Source organism: Chlorocebus sabaeus, chromosome 18 (assembly GCF_047675955.1).
Source record: "Chlorocebus sabaeus isolate Y175 chromosome 18, mChlSab1.0.hap1, whole genome shotgun sequence".
In the NCBI taxonomy this organism is placed as follows: domain Eukaryota; kingdom Metazoa; phylum Chordata; class Mammalia; order Primates; family Cercopithecidae; genus Chlorocebus; species Chlorocebus sabaeus.
The window spans coordinates 11,627,787-11,649,384 of NC_132921.1; the positions used below are offsets into that span (position 1 = coordinate 11,627,787).

General features: G+C 35.7%; 1 protein-coding gene across 2 annotated transcripts in view; it reads left to right on the plus strand.

The window, feature by feature from the left end:
- TMX3 (thioredoxin related transmembrane protein 3) overlaps positions 1-21,598 on the plus strand; it is a 39,476-nt gene that overhangs the window by 9,093 nt on the left and 8,785 nt on the right. The window contains exons 5-13 of one of the 2 annotated variants that reach the window (XM_008013826.3): positions 3,910-3,955; positions 5,205-5,285; positions 7,354-7,453; positions 8,076-8,153; positions 13,953-14,019; positions 16,346-16,444; positions 19,654-19,711; positions 19,891-19,944; positions 21,138-21,194. In XM_008013826.3, coding sequence (XP_008012017.3) covers positions 3,910-3,955; positions 5,205-5,285; positions 7,354-7,453; positions 8,076-8,153; positions 13,953-14,019; positions 16,346-16,444; positions 19,654-19,711; positions 19,891-19,944; positions 21,138-21,194 — 640 coding nt within the window. The remainder of the gene's footprint in view (positions 1-3,909; positions 3,956-5,204; positions 5,286-7,353; positions 7,454-8,075; positions 8,154-13,952; positions 14,020-16,345; positions 16,445-19,653; positions 19,712-19,890; positions 19,945-21,137; positions 21,195-21,598) is intronic. The other variant, XM_037987990.2, reaches the window with a different exon arrangement.

Sequence of the window (21,598 nt, forward strand, 5' to 3'; positions counted from 1 at the left end):
GAATTTTTGAACTAGAGTAATTTGAACTGTTATGACTTAGTCTGCTCTGTGTTTGGAATTATACCAAAATTGTTGATGCATAGAGTTAACTAATACCATAACCAAATAATATAAAAAATTATGTCCAGTGTAAATCCAGATAGGTGTTTTAGCTTCTCTTTTTGTACATACCTCTTCAAAATGAGTGCTAAAAGTATTTCTCATTTGGAAGTTAACATATGACATAATATTACTTATAGTGGCATGCTGATCTTTATTATGAACCACTGAAATTCTGTTACTCTCCAAACTAAGTGTGACATCATTTTATGATAAAGATCACATTTTAGCCCTCTTGTGTGTGTAAATTTGAAATGACATTTGGCCAATAACATTCTGACATCTTGTTCATAGATTGTAGTTAAAAATTAATTTTACCTTCCTAGATTATAAACTCTTTTTGGTCAGTGACTGTTTCAGGGCTTCTCAACCTCGCATTATTGACATTTTTGGGCTAGATAGTACGGTGGGTTTTTTTGTTTGTTTGTTTGTTTTTGGTTCAGGGGAAGGCAGTGACTATGTCTCAAGGTTTATCAGCCTTGCACTATTGACATTTTGGGCCAGATAATTCTGTGGGGTTTTTGTTGGGAGTTGGATGGGAGGAGGAATCCTGTGCATTGTGGGATGTTTAGGAGCATCCCTTACCTCTACCCACTAGATACCAGTTGTGTTCTCTCCCAACTTCTTCCTTGCCCCTTACTCACTGTTTTTGGCAAATAAAATGTCTTCAGTTGATGGTAAACCACTGCCATATTTTATACCCTTTTCTTGTTAGACACATAGTGACATTCAGTAAATACTAAAACAGGTAGTATCTTTGAGCTAAAAAGGACTTTAGAGGTTGAGTAACTTCTCACTCCTTTCACCCTTTCCCGTTTTATAGATCAAATAACAAGGCAACTAGAAATGAAATGACTGAGTAATTTCACACACCAAAGTTAGAAACAGAATTAGGCCTAGTATCCAAGCTCACCATGATTCACATTCATACTTACCTCTAGCAGCAGATTGTTACCATTTCAAGAAGAAAATAGAAATGAAGTAGAAGACTTCATGCTGAATCTTGTTTTATAAACATATAAAATCGTAAAACTTCAAAGGTATAACTCTTGTTGCAAATGGACTCTTCAATTTATGAAGGAATTGAGCTCAGATTTCTATATAAACTATTTTTCTCTAATATGAAAAAGTAAAGAATAAAAAATTTAAAGTCAATCAGACCGCGTTTCAATCTCAGCCCTGCTGCCTACGCAATGTTTGCTCTCAAACAAGTTACCAAATCTTCCTATTTTAGTTTCTTAATCTGAATTAGCTCTATTTTTCTCTTCCTCACAAAATTGTTTTCTCTCAAACAAGTTATCGAATCTTCCTGTTTTGCTTTCTTGATCTGAATTGCCACTATTTTTTCCTCCTCACAGAATTGTTTCGAGGTGCAATTTTAAAATATTAATGCCAGTTATAAAATATTCTGCACATTAATTTTATTAATACTATGTGTGCATTGTGTCCAGCAGCTAATTAACGATGTCAGGATCAAGAGTAGGAAGGAAAAGGATCTAGCATTTAAGAATCTTCTATGTGCCAGACTCAAATTGTGTTCCATTTATTTTTTTCATTTTAAAATCCCAACCTGTAGCCCTGCAAGATGAGTAGTATTCTCAGAAGGGGAATCAGAGAAGTATAAAAAACCATCCAGAGTTACATAGACGATAAATGAAGTTGGAATTCTAACCAGGGCCATTATGTGTTTGTAACTCCCGCTTTGCTTTATTTTATTTTATTTTATTTATTTATTTATTTTTTGAGGCGGAGTCTTGCTGTGTCACCCAGGCTGGAGTGCAGTGGTGCGATCTCGGCTCACTGCAAGCTCCACCTCCCAACTTCACACCATTCTCCTGCCTCAGCCTCCCGAGTAGCTGGGACTACAGGTGCCTGCCACTAGGCCTAGCTAATTTTTTGTAGTTTTAGTAGAGATGGGGTATCACCGTGTTAGCCAGGATGATCTCGATCTCCTGACCTCGTGGTCCGCCTGCCTCGGCCTCCCAGAGGCTTTTTAAAAATATTGTACTGCCATTCCCCTTTAGAGAAATCTAAGGCTGAAGTTTTGTAGAAGTTACTAGCAATTCAAATTAGGTCAGAAGTGAAGGTTAATGTTCATGGTCAAGAAGCCAAGGGCTGTGAGTTGGGTGATAGATCTCCATTGTCTCGACGTGAATACTGAGGTCAAGGAAATGATGTGATCGGGTTAAGTGTGGAGCTGGGATTTTTCTCTCTGAGGCTTATGAGATCCACAATATCCGGCTGTGAAGCACGACCAGTGTGTTTTCTCATTGATTGCATGCTTTATTTTCTTTATTTGATTTGTGTATAAATACATTTTGATTTAAATGAGTTTTAGTTAAAGGTAATAAGGGATTTTTTTTCCCTGTCTTCTTAATTTGGGACGTTTCCCTGTCTTCTTAATTTGGAAAGGGATCATTAAGAATATTCATTATTCACATAATCTCTCCAAAGTAGTTTCTGTGTTTTTGCTGGGAAGAAGGCAATCTCCATACCCACAGTCTCCAATTAGAACATACTTGACAGAATGAAGTCCTAGATTACAGATGGGCACAAATAAATTACATGCTTGCTGTGAGTTTGCATGTCTGTTCAGAAGCAGGACCTGTATCTTCAGAACTTGAGTTCTTAATTATCACCTCTGCTGTCTATGCTACCTCTAAGGAAAATACGTGTCGGCCACTGTCCAGGTCTCTCTATTTGCCTATTTCCATATGTTTAAGGGAGAAACTAGAGTTGACAAAGGAAGGAAAAATTTTAGATATTATTTTGTCACAAATCGACTGCCCTTATTTTTGTGAATTGAATTGGTGAGTTGATGAGAAACCAAAGACTAGTGAAGATTACTAAAGTGATTGTTAAACTGGAATTCAGATGCAGTAGGTTCCTTACCAAGTGTGATAACAAAATACCTGGAAATAAAGAAAATTACAAAGGGAAAGATTATGTGAATAATACAGTGTACTTTTCATATACTAGGGTATAGTTTTGTAAATATCTTTATGGTATAATGTGTGTTAACTGAAAATATTTTTTCTTTCCTGTCCTGGTGGTGGTTTGTCTGTAAAGTAGTGTTGCATTAGTTTGGTATATGATTTCTCTACTTTTTAATATCTTACTTCCTTTTTGATATTTGCTTGTTTTTGTTACTTTCTCCTTTCCCCTCAAAAGATGCTATTGTAGCATCCATTCTCATTTTAATTCATGTGAGGATTTCAGAATAATCTTTGAGATAATTAAAATTACTCTAGGTTATCACAAAAGCAGAAACTCCTAAAACAAAGTTGCTTTTCAATCCTGTATTGACTATAGTAATTAATTTTGCAAATGCGAGTTATGTTTTTAAAATTAGAATACCTTGCAGTTCTTTGAAAACTCAAAAAACACTAAAGGAAGAGATGGGCCTTTTTTTTTTCTTTTTTTTTTGAGAGGAGTAAATGAGACCTAGAAGAAATATATGTCTTGGACATGAAGTCAAATGAGAAGTACTTATGTATTTTTTTTTTTTTTTTTACCAGAATATCTTTTAAAATAAGTATTTTATAAATTTTTAACTATTCTTTTGACATGCATTTCTTATTTTGTCATAGTATTTTGTGCAGGTGACAGATTGGATTATTAAGTAATTGTTTTGTATGAGAATGTCCTGTTTTTTTCTTTTGTGTGAGTTTATATTCTTAAGACTTAAAAACAACGTATCTATATGGGTTGTATAAATATTTCTATATTTTTAAAGTAAAAGGCTCATTTGTTACCTAGTTTCTCATATTTTAAAAAAATTTAGAATGCTTTATTCTTTTTCTTATCAAGGCATTGCTTCAGAGTTTGGAGTTCGAGGTTATCCAACAATTAAGCTGTAAGTTGAGTGTTGTATGTTTATATGTGTATTTTTATTAGTTCACTCTACTTAGTAGATTCCTTGGAGGATTGAAGATTGAGATTTGGCCATTCTTTATAAGTGAAGTGTGTAATTAAAGGAGAGGGACTGCTTCTTTATGCTTTTCTTCATATTTAAGTCATCATGTTGTTTACGGCTAATTCACATGTTTTGCTTGCTGTGTGACATGCACTGTGCAGGACAAGGTATACAGTCATAAATTATGAAAGGTCTTTCACCCTTGAGGAGTTGAAGCGTGGATTGTGAGATAAAAGAAATACAGAGAATCAAAGTTGATGATATTAATTCTAATCTGTAGGAGTTGATCAAGTCTATTAAAGTGTACAAGTTGAAAGAAATGTGGTAATTCTAAAGGACTTGTTTTGTAGTCATCATTGCATTTTCTCGTGATTTTCATTAATCTTATTTTGGTAATGCGGGGAGCTGTGGAATTGTTCTGAAAGTTATTTTTATAATAAAGTTTAAAAAATATTTTAACAACTCAAATTTTTAAATGTAAATAATTTCAGTTTATATCTTGGGTTTTGTGTTGCCCTTTCTCCTTCCCCCACTTTAAAAAAATGTTTGCTTAGCCTCTTTTACCTTTTGTGTTAAGTAAATCATCCTATCTTTTCCTTCTGTTTAATTATAAGTATTCTATTGTGCTTCCCAATTTTTCCTTTTTAAAATTTTAGTTAATTAGGCACACAGATTAATTCATTGGTTGGCTTTTGAAGAATTACGTAAGTTTCTAGAAGAGCTGTTTTTATGCATCGTTTTACTCTGTAATGTTGGAGCATCAAATAACTGTGATGTTGTATTAACATTTGTTTTGCCTCTTCCAAAATACTCTTATTTCCCTGTCCTTTCATTTACCTTTTGAAAGGGAACATAGTGAGAATTATAGTGCTTTAATTTTCCAAGCTCTTGACCATGAGTGTGTCGATTATTTTTCAGAAGGCATAGATACAATGCAGTTATCAAATGCAGCATAAAATATTTTCATGTAATTTTAATAGAATGCAGCCTCTTTCTTTTGTTTTGTGTTGCTGGTCCTCTGACCAGCCTAATGCCTACCATATTTTACATGAGAGCTACTTCTAAAACTTCTCTGCATTTGCTATTTTATATAATATAATTTTATGAAACAGTGGATAATGATTAACATTAAATATTAAAACAGTTAAAACAATCCGAGTTTTAATCTTTTTTTTTTTTTCTTTTTAAGATTAAAAGGGGACTTGGCATATAATTATAGAGGACCACGAACAAAAGATGATATTATTGAGTTTGCTCACAGGGTATCTGGGTAAGTTATTAGGAAAGGCCTTTACTGTATGTTGTTAATATTTGAAAATTAAATATATTTTAATAGACTGTATTGAACAAACATATTTTAAGGACATTCTTAGGTAAAATTTGATTATTTACTTATGAGAGAAGATAGGATTATACAGCATATCCAAAGAAATGCTTTAAAGAAACAGAGACCATGGTTTGTATTATATACTTGTTAACCTCACATTTAAATTCATTTTGTCTATAGAATAATTTTCCCCAGTGATTTTTTTAATACATTTTCCAGATTTTGATTACATGTAGCAACTCTGTGAATCTTAATTTTTATTTTATGATAATTTTCTTTTCGACTGCCTGGTTCAGAGTTTTCAACAAAGCCTTGGGATATTATTGTTCTGAACAGACTTGGGCTTTCATCCGTACTCTTTGATACTCGAAAATGTATTTTAGATACAACTAAAATATTTTTCATTATTTATCATATACTGCTTTCTGCCAGCTGTGAGGTATTCGTGCATTTTATACTTAGCATGTGACATAGTTAAAACCCAAAGATTATTCAAGTTACTGATCCCTAAGGTTTTACTGATAAGGAAACAAATTCCTTTGTAAGCATTTCTTGTTGGTTTGAATTTGTCACTGATTTATTTAAATCTACGTTTTGATGGGATATAAAGAAAGTCGGTGCTTAGAATTATTTAACATGATCATGTGAAAGTTCTTGAGGAGAATGGTCATCAAGCTGTGTTAGTCTTTATTGGCTTTAAAGTATAGGCATTTATGAGTTTAACAGATACATTATACTGATAGTTTTAAATAGCTTTAATTTAAATTAAAATGGAATGGATTTGTGGTGGTACAATACTGTCTCAAATTATTTGAGAAAATTCACAGGATTAGGAGTGATCTTTACATATTAAATTTGTAGTGCCTACTGATGTAATTTTCACTGTATTTTTCTCATTGACTATGTTTCATTTTATTTCCTTTGTGAATAAACAAATTTTGAAATAACTTTGTGTTATATGAGGGGAGTACCAGTGGGAGGTACTGAATCCTCCCAGGATTTATATTAGTCATTATGTTTGGGAAATTTTTAAAGAGTTTTGATTGAGGCTTAAGAAGGGATTCATTCTCCTGATGTAATTGGAGATTACTCTATTGTAGATGAAATTTCAGGAGTCAGTTCTGGAGTTGCGTCACTTGCAAGTTAATTACTAAGTATTAAAATAGAGGCTAGGGTAGAGTGATGATGCAATGCATTATAAGGATTTTGAAAATACATTGGCCTGTGTTCTGTTCTTTTTATAAATGTGGTAGAGTGAAAATTATATATTATAATATATACACCGTATGTAAGAGATGACTACCTCTTCTTAGTTTTTTAATGATATTTTATAATTGAAGTGCTTCATGATAACCTATGGTGTAATTCATTTCTCAATCTATTTGCTTTGAAAAATGCTTGTATAATAACATTTTTTGTTTTCATGAGGTTCTTATGTAATGTTATGACTGTCATTTTCCATTTTATTTTTTCTGAAAATGATTAATGATATGCTTTTTATACTTTTGGATTTTAACCTCTGTAGGGTACTTAAAAAGTGTATACCATTTAAATTGACAAAGTAAGATATAAATATTCTTAATAAAGTACTGTATATTCCTGGGATGGTATTTCACAGTGTTTTTTGTGAATGATCTTTTAAAAGGGAGAAAAAAAATAATTCTCTTGGGATTTGTTTTGTTTTAGGCTGAGGATTCTAAGTGGACAATAGTTCTCTTTTTGCCTATCAAAATACTGGTAATGATGGTACTCTCTGAAGGGATGTTTTGACACTTACTTTGAAACTGATAGATTAAATTGTGGGTACTATGTTAACCTTTTATATGTATGTGCAATAGTAGTCGTGGACCACAGTTTTATTAGATTCGTGTGGATTTTGTGATATACTTAAAATGCAATTGATATATTACTAAAAATAACTTGAGACATGATTAGTTATAGTATAAATAGGAGTAAATTATGTACTTTAGTTTATAATTCAAGTTTATTTTTTTGTTTTGTTGTGCAACAGGGCTCTAATTCGACCACTTCCAAGTCAACAAATGTTTGAACATATGCAGAAGAGACACCGTGTATTTTTTGTTTATATAGGTGGAGAATCACCTTTGAAAGTAAGACTTTTTTTTATTCCTCAAAAACAGATGTATTGTAATTTAATTTACTGTATAATCAAGACTTCACTAGAAACTCAGAACTTATTCTGCTCTTACTAGAAATATTTTCATTCAGTCTAAGTATTTCTTACAATAAAAACACTTCCTTGTATACCCTCTGTCATGTTTGTCTATATGAAATAGAAGTGTGTAAAAAGTGAGTAGATGTTGCCTGCCTTAGTATTTTTTTCTGTTATTAACCTGGTTAAGTCTTATGCTGCTTTTTCAAATTCTGAGTCTTTGAGACTGCAGACTTTGTATGTGTATACACACATATCATCCTATAATCATCACCATCATTTTGTTTGTCTAATTTATAATTAAATGAATACCTACAAATTGAACTTATGTTATATTCAATGAACTTTATTTGAAGAAAGATAAAAGCTCTTAATTACGTTGGCTTTGCCTTAGAAACAATTTTATTTGCTTATATTTTTTCTTTTCACCTAAAAGGATATAAGGTAGCAAATTACAGTGGTGACTCTTACTACATAAGGTAACTCTCATTGTTTAATGAGGAATGATTTTTGACCTTTAACATTTTTCAATGACTGTTTTTCTGTTTGTATCTTCATAGGAGAAATACATAGATGCTGCTTCAGAATTGATTGTATATACGTACTTCTTTTCTGCCTCAGAAGAAGTGGTTCCTGAGGTAATATTTAAAATTTGATTTTAATGACACAATTTTATTTATTAAATTATTACTTGATTTAATAAATAAAATTGATTTATCATTTCTTGATTATTGATTTTAATATCAGATTTATTTACTGTGATGTGTGTGGAAAGAGTAAACATGCTGATTCTTTACTAGTATTAGATTTCTTTTTATTAATAAACAAATACCATCAGATTCATAGCATTTAGGGATTTACATTAGTGCTTCTTTCTTTTTAAAATAAAAGTAGTGATGACAAGTGATACCTCAGACTCCTAAATTGGCTTACAAGTGGTCGATTATTGTGTGTGTGTGTGTGTGTGTGTGTGTGTGTGTGGCAAATACAGTGATTTTTGGGTCCTCAAACTGAGATAGTGGTCCTCAGTAAACTAGTCGATAAACAGGATATCATAAGTGCCATGAAAAAAAATTAAAGGCCAGGTGCAGTGCCTCATGCCTGTAATCCCAGCACTTTGGGAGGCCTAGACAGGTGGATCTCATGAGGTCAGGAGCTCAAGACCAGCCTGACCAACATGATAAAATCCTGTCTCTACTGAAAATACAAAAATTAGCCGGTCATGGTGGCACGCGTCTGTAGTCCTAGTTGCTTGGGAGGCTGAGGCAGGAGAATCACTTGAACCTGGGAGGTGGAGGTTGCAGTGAGACAAGATTGAACCACTGTACTCCAGCCTGGGTGACAAAGTGAGACTCCATCTCAAAAAAATAATAATAATAATTAAGGCCAGGCCTAGTGGCTTAACTCTTGTAATCCCAGCACTTTTAGAGGCCGAGGTGGGCAGATCACAAGGTCAGGAGTACAGGACCAGCCTGGCCAACATGGTGAAGCCCCATCTGTACTAAAAATACAAAAATTAGCCAGGCGTGGTGGCGCAGGCCTATAATCCCAGCTACTCAGGAGTCTGAGGCAGGAGAATTGCTTGAACCTGGAAGGCAGAGGTTGCGTTGAACCGAGATCGCGCCACTGCACTCCAGCCTGGGTGACAGAGTGAGACTCCATCTCAAATAATAACAATAATAATAATAATAATTTTTTAAAAAGTTTAAAACAGTGTAGTAGTTGGGGCAAATAGGAGTGGGATGGGTGCTGTAGGTTGATTGGTCAAGAAATGTTTGTCTCAAGAACATACTTGAAATGAGACTTTTACATGATATGAAGGAGCCGTGCAAAGATCTGTGGATACAATACTCCAGAAACAAGGAACAGATAACAGATGTCCAAGATGAGAACACACCTGACATGATACAGGAACAAAACAGTAGGCCATTGTGAGTGTAGTGCATACAGTGCGATGGGAAGTAGGTAGAGAGCAGTGTAGGCTTTGTAAGTCATGGCAGTGCATGTGATGAGGTTGAAGTTTGTGAAGAACATGGACCGATGTTCTTGTTTAAGGACATTACTCTGTGCTAAGTGCAGAGTGCATTAGATAGGTATGAGAGTAGGTCCACAGATACCAATTGAACTTTTGCAGTAATCTAAGAAATTTGGGCTTGATGGTTAGTGAGAGAGTTGGGAAGAAGTGAAAGGATTGTTGTGTTTAGAAGATAGAATTGTCAGAGCTTACTGATCTGGAAGAATAGGAATGAATCAAGGGTGACTCTTAGATGTTTTGGTTTGAACAATTGAGTAGATGGTGGTGTTTTATGAACTTGAATATTGGAGAAGGAAGAGGTTGAAAATATGGAGAGTGAAAAGTGCTTTGAATTACTCATTTTAATTTGATTCAGAATGTCATATTAGGAATCTAAATATAAGCATCAAATAAGCAGTTGGACATAGGGGTCTAAAGTTAAGTCAAGGCTGTGTAAAGAACCTTCCTAGACATGGAAAGCAATTTTTTAAGGAAATAAGTAGGCCCAGAACCTGAGGTCAGCAAAGGAAACTGAGAAAAAATAGTAAATTGGGAAAAAGAGATGAGTTGGAAGCCAAGATGAAGTGTTTTAAAAGGAGTTAACAGTTTGTGTGAGAATTTTGCAAAGTGATCAAGAAAATAATGAGAGGAAAATAACCACAATATGTGCCCACATGGAGGTTGTTTGTGGTTTTCAGAGGAGTAGTGGGGACCAAAACCTTATTGGTGTTTGAGAGACACTGATGGCAAGTAAGAAAGTGAAGATCGCAAGTGTAGACTTCTCTTTAGGAAACTTTTAATGAGTAGGGGACCTTAGGAATTTGGCAATAACTCGGGGGAAACATGAAAGAAGTCAAGGGAGTTTTTCTTTTGAATCAATGTAAATTATAAAAAAAAATTGAAATGTTTTTCTTTTCACAAAAGTAAGTCAGACATTTCATTTCTTTTAAATGTTTTAATGTTTAAATATTTTAAGATTACAGACTTGCCTAAGTATGTGTGTAATGCTTCCTGCAATATATGTAGGTGTTTATCTTATGTACCCCACAATGATTTTCAACTCCTGGAGGAACCTCAGTTTCTGGACAACCTAAACCCATTTTGATTTCCTAAGTATTTTATACTTATGTATTTACTTTTGAAGGGGAAGGTAATGTCACGGGATCCTTAGGTTGTTACTTCACCACCAGAAACCTCTGTGGCCACCAGTGCCTCTGCTTGGGTTTTGCTTGCACCCGCTGGGCTTATTCCGCCCACTCATCCTGGCAGGCCGCGCTTGGCTCATGCTACAGGCCCAGATCCCATGCCTGCCAAGGATGAGCCAGGCATGGAGCAGCAAGGGGTGTGTGAGTGAGCAAGTGTGGGATCTGGCCACTGCACACAGCCAAGCGTGCTGGCTGCCATAGGGAAGGCAGCTCCAGGCCTCTGCTCCATGTGAGGCTGTGGCTGGACTAGATGTGCTGCAAGTGGCTTCCACTGCTGCAAGAACCAGCATCTGGACAAGGGGAATGCAGTGGCACCTGAAAGCTCAGAAAACACCATGAACTGCAGAGCCCTGAAGAGGGTGTTAACAGTGTGTTGCAGCCCTGACTTGGGGATCCCCAAGGTCTGGGCTCCCAGGAGGGTCACAGCTCTTCTCTCCTTCTTGTCACCAGCAACATGGTGACTGGGGGGCATGTTTCAGTCCTGTTTGCATTACAGCTCCTTCAGTCCCTCCACTGAGTGGTTCCCAAGTTCTTGTCCCACATCCAGGAAGAATGAGGCACATGGACAACTGGAGGATGAGCAAGGCGGAGAGGAGCTTCATTGAACAACAGAATAGCTCTCAGGAGACCCGAGTAGGTAGCTCCTTTCCACAGGCAGGTTATCCAGACTAGTCTGTGTCTGGCTTAGTCTGGGGTTTTTATGTACTCAGAATTGAGGAGGTGCATGCTGAGTGGTCCATGGGTGGCCACGGTCAGGCCTGGAAAAGGCGCTATCCAGTTGGCTGTATGGTCATCAATGAAGTTCTTACTCCAGACCGTGGACTTCACCCAGAACTGGTAGCCTGGCCTCCAGGCTTCAGGCCCTCCTTGGCCGGAAATTGGGATTTTACTGGGGACCCACCCCTTCCTGCTTAGGAACCTGTCTGACTCCTGCCATCATGATTATACCGTCTGTGGCACCCAGGCTGTTCATGCCGAGGAGTGCCTGCAGGTTGCGCTGAGCCAGCCTCCCTCCCACGCTTGTCGATGTCCAAAGTCTGGAGGAAGCCCAGGCACTGGTGGGAGCTGGCATGTCAGTGCTGCCCCGAGCACACACACCCGGCTAAGTTGCGACAACACTTGGGCTCGGCCACAACTTTGCTCCAAAATCAGAGCAGGCACTGGCAGCAGGGAGAGGCCAGGGAGCAGGAGCAGGCATTTTTGAACCTGCAGGAGTTGGGCGGGGGGTGGCTGCTTTCTGGGTCCCAGAGAGCTCAGGGATGCCAGGGTCCAGAACCACTGCTGAACAGCTTCAGCTACACCTGGGAGCGTGGGGCTCCCACCCCACAAATTTGGTAGCGGGTAGGGCTGTCCCGCCTGTTCCCGGCCCCCACTGGCTCCACGGAGCATGCAGCCCCTGCCACACCTCCCCTGCTGCAGCTGGCATTCCCGCAGCAGCTGCTCCAGACGGGCTGCCACTGCCTTGAGTAAGATGAGAAAAAGAGGCCACACTTGCCATCAGAATCTCCGACAGGGTTCCCAGAAGGTTACAAACCACTGTTCTGGAATGCCCTGATGTAACATAAAGGCTTAAAATGGACTAGAATCTGAACTTCTTACACATTTTTGTCTCCCAAGTCCAGTGAACCACATTTTTGTATGAGAGATGAGAATTTATGCTAGGTCCTCATCTACAAAGCTTTGCAAGCAGTTGGCACTTGGAGTGCACCAGAAGGTTTGCTGTGTTCTAGGCCCTGGCACCATTTGACACCATCTTAATCCTCATGTAACAATGAGGTGTTTTAGGCCAAAATCCCTAGAACCCAGAGAGCCTGGGTAGGCATATATATAGCATCTGTTATGTAAGCATATTTAGTATTTGTGCATTACTTCTATTATTTTTTTAATCGGCCTTCTCAACTAGTTTTTTTAGTCATTCTTTATTCCTGAAGATGTTAATATTCGTCATCTCCCTTTTTTAGTTTTAAGGATGTATTTGGAAAAGTCTGCTAGGGGGAAATAATAGTTACTTCAGAGAAATATGAGTTTTACTCCCATAGATGATTCTCAAATAAGGGCAAAGCCCATAATTTTGTGGTCTTCCCATACTTTGAATATTAATGTTTTGTCCTTCAGAGCTTCATTAGCTTTGCAACTGGTATTTATGAAAACCCCAGGAGATGCAGTAAGGGGGTACAAAGATGAATTTAGACAGTTTCTGACTTCAGAATACTTAAAGATGAACGAAGGAGATTGGCATGCAGACTATAACAGTAATAGAAGATAGTTGAAGAAAACACGGGAGAGGAAGAGAGCTTCAGAGTGTGTGAGACTAGATGGCTGCAAGATTTGAGACTGTATCATTTGTGTTCTAGTAACCATTCAGGGATGTTGATGAAAGAGGGAGGTGCTGAATGTTGAAAAATACTTCCTAAGCATCTGTGTGGATGAGTTGCCAAGAGCAGGTGAATGGAGCATGCTTGACTTAAGAGCTCTTGCAGTGCCCTTAAAATTGTTATTTTCATAGTGCTATATCATTTTTTAATAGTAATGTAACCAAATCATTCTGTATTATTTTCTGTCCCCCCAGATGTGTCTCCCTCCCTTTTTAATATTTCCAGGACAACTGTCTTTATTTTTATTTTATTGTTATTTTTCTACATTATTTGTCTTCTGATCTGATTTGTTGTCTAGTATAATTTTACTCTCAAAATAAGTACAACTCAGGTGTAAGCAGCTGGTACTTTCTGAATGAATCCCTTATTACTACTGTAAGTGGCTTATAAAGCAGTTTACACTTTAAGCAGTGTTCTCAGTTATGGTATCTGACATAACTCTCACAATTGTTCTGTGAGGTAGGCAGTCTCAGTGTCTCTATTCCACAGATGAGGAAGCAGATTCCCCTAGGTAAAGTGGCTCATTATCACACAGCCAGTGAGTGGTGGGGAAGGACTTAAACCTAAATAGGCTGGTTGATGTTTAAGTCTGTTATCAGTTAAGAATAATCCACAGTTTTTACTATAGCAAACAGGACATTGTACCAGGGGATATATAAAAAGATTCATGTATACTCCTTGGATGAGTTTGGGATTGACTGTACTCTTTAATTGTTTGTGACTTTCTTTTTTGTTATTTTTTTGTGTGTTTGTGTTTTCTGGTATCTCAAGACTTTTGAAATTATAGTTACTAATTAGAATTTTTTAGTGATAAAAGTTATTTAAACTTCTGATTTTTTGCAGTATGTGACACTAAAAGAGATGCCGGCTGTGCTTGTTTTCAAAGATGAAACTTACTTTGTTTATGACGGTAAGTTCCAAGTCTTTAACTCATGTAAAACATTTTAAAATTAAAATGTCTATTATACGACTTAGGTGGAAAGATTTTGTAAATGCTTCTACTGTTTAATGAGAATAACAGTTCTCATTACTTGAATGACTGATGTTTTGGGGTTTTTCACCCTTCAACTTTTAGTTGTTATTGTTATTCCGAGCTTTACCTACACAACATTTCTTTTTGTTGTTTGTTAAATTGTATGTGTTTTTAAGGAATAAATTCTATGTGATTTTTTACATTACTTTAAAATGTTCAGAATTAATTTTTTTGAAGTAACATTTCAGATACAGAAAAAGGCTTGAAGAAGTAACACGTGTTCAATAGTGTTGAAGCCCCTGCGTATCCCTCCCTAGCGGCATTTCCCCTTAGCTGTTAGAAATAACCATGTACCTGCTATTCAGCATTTCTTCACTGAAGCAAATACTTGGTCTACTTTTAAAATATTTTAATTGTAATATCAAACATGCATCATAGAAAAGAGAACAGCAAAGCCCTGCGTACCCATCACCGAAGTTAAACACTTACCAAGATCTTTGCCCATCATGACATTTGCTCCAGCTTCAACTTTGAATTTGTTGAAGTGCTTTAAAGCAAATTGTAGTGGCATTTCATCACCATGGGCTTTATATTACGCATCTCTTTACAAAATGCAGACTTTTTATTTGCAGATAAACCACATGCAGCTACAACAACTAACATCATTCCTTGGTATTTTGAAATGCCTACTTTCATGTTTTCCAAACTGTGCTCTGAGATACCCCAGGGCAGTGCAGCAAACTCACAGGGGCTACAGGGGATATTTTAAATTTCAAGGGAAACGGTGAAACTCGACATCTGTAGGACACCACAAAGCCACTCAAAAGCAAAAGTAAGTGCAGTGTTAGCTGATAGTGTTCTTGCTAGTGTTCTAAATTCTAATTCAATAACATTTAAAATCCAATTTCTTGTTCTCACTAACCGCATTTCAATGCTCCATGGCCTCCTGTGGCTTGTGGTTACCATGTTTGAGGCCAGATAGGGAACACCCATTCATTCAGAAATATTCTAGAATGTAGATTGGATGATGATGAGGTTTAGGGTACGAATGATCCCATCACCCAGGTAATGAACATAGTACCCAATAGGTAGTTTTTTAGCCCTTGTCCTCCTCCCCGTCTCCCAAGTATCTGTTGTTCCCATCTTTCTGTCCACATGGTACCCAGTGTTTACCGCCTACTTCTAAATGAGAACGTGCAGTATTTGAGATGGTTTATTTTCAAATGAAATTCAAATTGATCCCTGTATGCAATCTCGTAGAAAATTTGCTTTTAGCATGGAGTGGACATTGTGGCCCAGTAATCAATTTCTAGTTTTATGTTTATTTTCCTAATTTGTAAATTCGAATCCATAAATACTTTTAAGATTTGCATTGTGTCACTTATTTTATGGGTTTGATAACTTGAAAATGTTTTGTTTAGCATTGCAAGAAAAAGCATACCTTTCCAGAAGTCATTAAAATCCTATCTTCAACCAGATGTATTGGTAGGCTTTTACAGACATTTGCTTTACATCACCTTTTTTATGCAATTGTAATAATTTTGAACAATTACTTCGGAATTATATTTCTAATCAGGATGTAATATTTCTCTTACATATTATATTTTCTACCTGCTTAGCAGAGGAATTATTTTATATTGGAAAAAAGCTAAGGTACTATGATTTTATATGTGTGTTAGTTGTACCTTTGAGAAAGAGCTGTAAACTAGGAAGACTGTCATAAAGAGAGAAGAACAAAGAAATTGTAATAAAAATTACCTATAGTGCCATGACCTGAGTATAACCATTGATCCAGGGTAACCATTTAGGAATAACTGACTTCATTTTACCATTCTATGAGTTTATCTTTTCATACTTTTTTTTTTTTTTTTACAAAGTTACAGTTACACTGTTATATATTGTATAATAGCCTATATTGTTTTGTAATCTGTTCAATTGTACGTTTTTTTGAAAATTTATAAATGATCTTTCTCGACATATACCAAAATTTATTTAAATTATTTCCAATTTAGGATATTTTGATTATTTCCTTTATTTTGAATTATTTTATGCTATTTTTAATGATGCTATAAATGAAGATTGCTTTGTGCATTAATCCTTCTGTACATTTGATCGTACGCTTGCAATAAATTCCTAAAAATAATATTTATGGACGTATGATTCTCTGTCAGGCATTTTATACCTATTACCAGATTAAAGCTATTATAACTATCTTAAACTTATATTTATATTATAAGTTGTCAACCTTTGTCTTGGTTTTAAGAGTATGAAGATGGTGATCTGTCATCATGGATCAACAGGGAAAGGTTTCAGAATTACCTTGCTATGGATGGCTTCCTCTTATATGAACTTGGAGATACAGGTAACAAGCATATGTACAAGTCTCCATCACGTTACATGATTTTTCTTTGATTGATGATTTAAAATCTTATTTTGTAGGAAATGAATTTAAGCTCTATTTCCTAACTTATTTTTTTATTTTAGATCTGAATGCCAGTTCTTTATGAGAACATAAACTGATATTACCAGAAGATATACCTTTGCATGTGGGTCAGTGATTAAAGCGATGGTTTACTAATAGAACTGATGGTGGCAAGGAAAACAAAAAGCCTGGGTAATAAGAGAGTGAGAAAAATAACCAACTAAGAAGCTATACACAGGAGACTGATTTTGTGATAGGAGTTAAGATAAAACTTAGCACAACCTATTTATAAGGCCTGCTCTTACCTGTGAAAGGGAAAAATGTAAATTAAATTTGGCATGGTTTCTTAAAGTTACACTGTTGCAAATGTCAGGCAATGCAAATATAAACACAAATACAAAAATGAAAGTTATAAGAAGCCGATGATATGGTCTCAGATGCAAACTATAAAAATTATAAGAAGCTAACTATAAGTTTTAGGAGAAAGTGTTTTATAAATTTATAGCAAATTAGAAATGAGAAATCTTGGTTATTGGTGCCACATTTGTATCCATTAGTAACTTTATGGTAAATAGCCTGGAAGTATAGTTTTTGAGTAAAACAATGAGAAAATTTTATTCAAGACTCAATTTTTTTAAATGTAATAGGCGTAGAGTTTCTTCTTTATGATAGCCTGCTCTTAAATCTAATTAATGAAAATTAGAGACATTCTTACACGTTCTCCTGTTTTTAACATTTTGGGGGATATTTCTGTGCTGTTCCTGAGCTTGCTTTTAATGTTCTGTGTCTAGTGATATTTCTGTCTTTGCTTATCTTTACAGAAGGAGCTGTGTATTAGCTCATTATTGGAAGTTGCTGGGGACAGTGTCAAAGACTGTGGTTTTACTTTCTGATTCTGTTTTGTTTTTTTTTTTTTTTTTTGAGACGGAGTCTTTCTCTGTCGCCAGACTGGAATGCAGTGATGTGATCTCGGCTCACTGCAACCTCCACCTCCCTGGTTCAAGCGATTCTCCTGCCTCAGCCTCTCGAGTAGCTGGGACTCAGTGCGCGCCACCACGTCCAGCTAATTTTTGTATTTTTAGGAGAGACGGGGTTTCACCATGTTGGCCAGGATGGTCTTGATCTCCTGACCTCGTGATCCTCGCACTTTGGCCTCCCAAAGTGCTGGGATTACAGGCATGAGCCACCGTGCCCAGCCTTTTTGATTATTTCAGACTCACATGAAAGGAAAAGGGGGAAATGTAGGAATATAGTAGTTTTGCTTGTATAGTAATTATAGGAGAGAGCATGACCTTGAGGTGATTAAAACAAGTGGCTTTGGCTCAACTGAACACATCTTTTCCCAGATGAATTTGGAGGCAGAAGTGTGCTGTGGCAGTGTTCTTTTGTGTGTCTGACATAATTGCCCTTGTTAGTTATCAGCTGTGGTCGTGCCCCTGCTCTTCACCCGACCTGTCCCCTTATGCTAGCACCACAGCAGCCTCCCGACGCTCTGTGGCTTCAGACACCTCGTGTCTTTCTCAGAAGTTCTAACTCTTGCCTACATCTCCAGCCTCATTTCACTCTAGCCTCTCCCCACACTCTTCCTTCTTGAGGCACACTAACCTTTTAGTTTCTTTTATTATTGTTACTATTATTTTACCATTTTTACCCAAGTTTGCTTGATAACAGTTTCTTGAAAAGGCTGTGCCACTTGTACCAAAGCACCTTTTTACGTGCTTTTTTCTTTGCTTGGAAATATGCAGTTAATTCATATTCATCCATCCAACTCAGACCAAATACTGCTTCCTTAGGAAAATCTTTACTGACCCCATCAAACTACATTAATTGACGCTATAATTTTTTTTTATAGCAGCATATTCTTATTTTTAACAGGACATTTATTTGATGGAAATGTCTACCAGTTCTACCGTATTGTGCTTTCACACGCGCAGAGCATTGTCTGTGTTTGCTCATCACCATGTCCTCGTAACCAGCCCAGTGTGTGGCACATTATTTAACACTCAATAATTGTTGAATGAATATGTGAGAAACTGTGTCTGTGTTTCTTAGAATCCTGTTGGTCTGTGGGAGAATTCTCTGCGTGTTGTAGACATTTTGAAAAAAAAAAAAAAACTCAGAGGCATTTGAAAATTAAAGAAGCATATAATACAAAAAAATGAGTAGTAGATGAGATATTTCAAGAAGGTAGATACCATTGTGAACTGTTTTCCTCAGAGAGTTAAAAGAAGATTAAAGATTGTGTAGAATTTAAACAGGTGTTGAAGCAGTATGGAATTAGAAGCAGCATTAAAATACAGGGATAATACTAAAAGATTATTGATTTAATCCTACTTGTATGTACCTGCTCTGAACCAGGTTTATGTCCGTATTTCTGTGCGTCTAATCGTACTTAACTCTCCCGATACCTCTATGAAATATGTATTAGTTTTTGAAAATAGGTGGAAGAGTACTGAGGCACTTACCTGTTCCCCTGCGCCTTGGTATGGTGCCTGGAACATGATGGACACTGCTAGATAGCAGTGTGTGGTTTTCTGATTCTAACACCACTCTTCTGGTTATTACATCATGCCAGCTTCCTAGAGGATATCAGGATACATATGCTTTATGTTGTATTTAGGGTTAAGTAAATGTGAGTCAGTTTAATTCTGCATATTGTAACTGGCAAGTACTGAATCATGGTACCAAAGTCAATGGCCATGTAAAAATCATTTTCTTATTTTTCTAGACCATTGTTTTAGAGCTACAATAATTCTTAGCAAACTTGTTTTTAATCAACTTATTTCCTATGCTTTTAGCCTTTGAAAAAGTTATCTTAGTCAATTTGTAGGGTGCAAGGAAAAAATACAATTCAAGCTTGTAAGTTGGTATAAAAAGTGCAATTTCAGTGTATAAATTATTACATATTTACTCATATTTACATTTTGGGGTGGGAAGTGGAAGGGAATTTGCCACCTGGGTTGACTAATTCACTGATTCACTCTACAAACATGTACCATAATTTGTTGATTTAATTTGCTATAACATGTAGGGTGATTGGAATTAAATTCTAGAAATACTTTACAATTTCCTACTCAGAACTAAAGTGTTGATTGAACAGTTTGTGTAATAAGGGCGATTGAATTCAGATGTGTCATTCTTTATTTCAGGAAAGCTTGTGGCTCTTGCAGTTATTGATGAGAAAAATACATCAGTTGAACATGCCAGGTATAATGCCTCGATATGGTTTTAAGCTTCAGATGTTCATTTCAGACTGCATGGCTTTAGATGGACTTGATGTGGTATCTTACTTTACCTGCAGCAATTAGATGTAAGAGAGCAGATACTGTCATTGGAAAATTATGTTTTTCAAGTGCAGATGACCAGTTCATATGTTTGTTCTACAGATTGAAGTCAATTATTCAGGAAGTTGCAAGAGATTACAGAGACCTCTTCCATAGGTAGGTGCTTATATTCTGAGGGATTCCTTTATTTTTTCTTAATACAGTTTTGTAATTTAATAAAGCAAACTTAGTAGTATTCATGCTTTTAGAAGTGAATCAAGGAAGGGAAGTATAGCAGTAATCCTCACTTATCCACAGGAGATACATTCAAGACCCCCAGTGGATGACTGAAACTTTGCATAGAATGGAATACTATGTATACTATAATTTTGTCTGTACCTACATACCTGTGATAAAGTTTAATTTATCCATTAGGCACAGTAAGAGATCAACAGTAATAATAAAATAGAACAATTGTAACAATACACTATAATAAAATTATGTATATGTTTATTTCTGGAATTTTTCATTTAATATTTTCAGACCATGGTTGACCATGGGGAACTGAAATCACAGAAAGTGAAACTGGATAAGGGGGGACTACTGTATAGCACATTGCATTTTAGCATGAATTGTCTGGATCTTGAAAATCACTGATGGTATGTCCTGCAAGTTAAAAAAAAGAAACAGTTTGATCTATAATTTGTATCATACCTGGCTTCTTGATACGATTTGAGATGCATTTTATGTAAATAAAATATGAACATGTAGTTATAATTGGAGATAAATGAGCAATCAGAAGTCAGAGATAGGCAGACGATTAACAGAAACTCAAAAGAATCACTGAATAAAAATGGCATCAGAAATACATATATTTTTACTATGCTGAATCATTGTTGCTACCATAAAAAAAGACAGTCAATATAAATGTATTTTATTATGGAATTATTATTTCTTTCCTATTCTGAGTCTTCTAATAATGGGTCATTATATAGTTTTCTTACATAGTATGTAGCATCTTTTGATTAGTCCTTTTTTTTTTTTTAGGGAAAATGGGCAATTTTTCTTAAACATATTTCAGATAGATTAGCTTATATTTCCCTGAATTTTAAATATGCATAAACCAAGTAGAAATGTCTTAGAATTTCCTTTACTTGTGTATTTGTATCTCAGAAGCCAGTAGAATTTACACTCTTAGCAGTATTTATTGTATATGATTTACATGTGAGATGTTTACAGTTTCTGGGCTTACTGAGGCCTAAAGTTAAGTTCATTGTTTTATTTACTTTTTTGATATTTAATGAGCTTTCTCTCTTTCTCTCCCTACCCCCTCGCCTTTTATTTATTTATTTTTGGTTGTCGTTTGTTAGGGATTTTCAATTTGGCCATATGGATGGAAATGACTACATAAATACCTTGCTGATGGAGTAAGTAAAATGCTGAATGATTTTGCTATCAAATCTTAATATTATTAAATTTGTTTCTGAGATACAGGTAGAAGGATTAAGTAGCTGGAAAAAAGCAAACAGTTGACTTATTCAGATACAGATATTCTCCCATTAAATATTTTACTTTAGTTTTCAAATTCTGTATTCGAAACTTACTGACTTTAATATTGGTCTATAGTAAAAAAAGAAAAATTATCTCCTGATTTAATGTTTTCTCGTATTCTGAAAAGAAGCCATTTTTCCAAATCTTGTAAATTTCATAGCTTCTGCTTAATACATACCTTGAGAAGTTCAGTTTTAATAGGCAATGTAACTATTAAATAGAAAATGTTTAGCTTCAAAAACTAATTGTTCTAGAATTTATTTTAATAGACCAATAACTT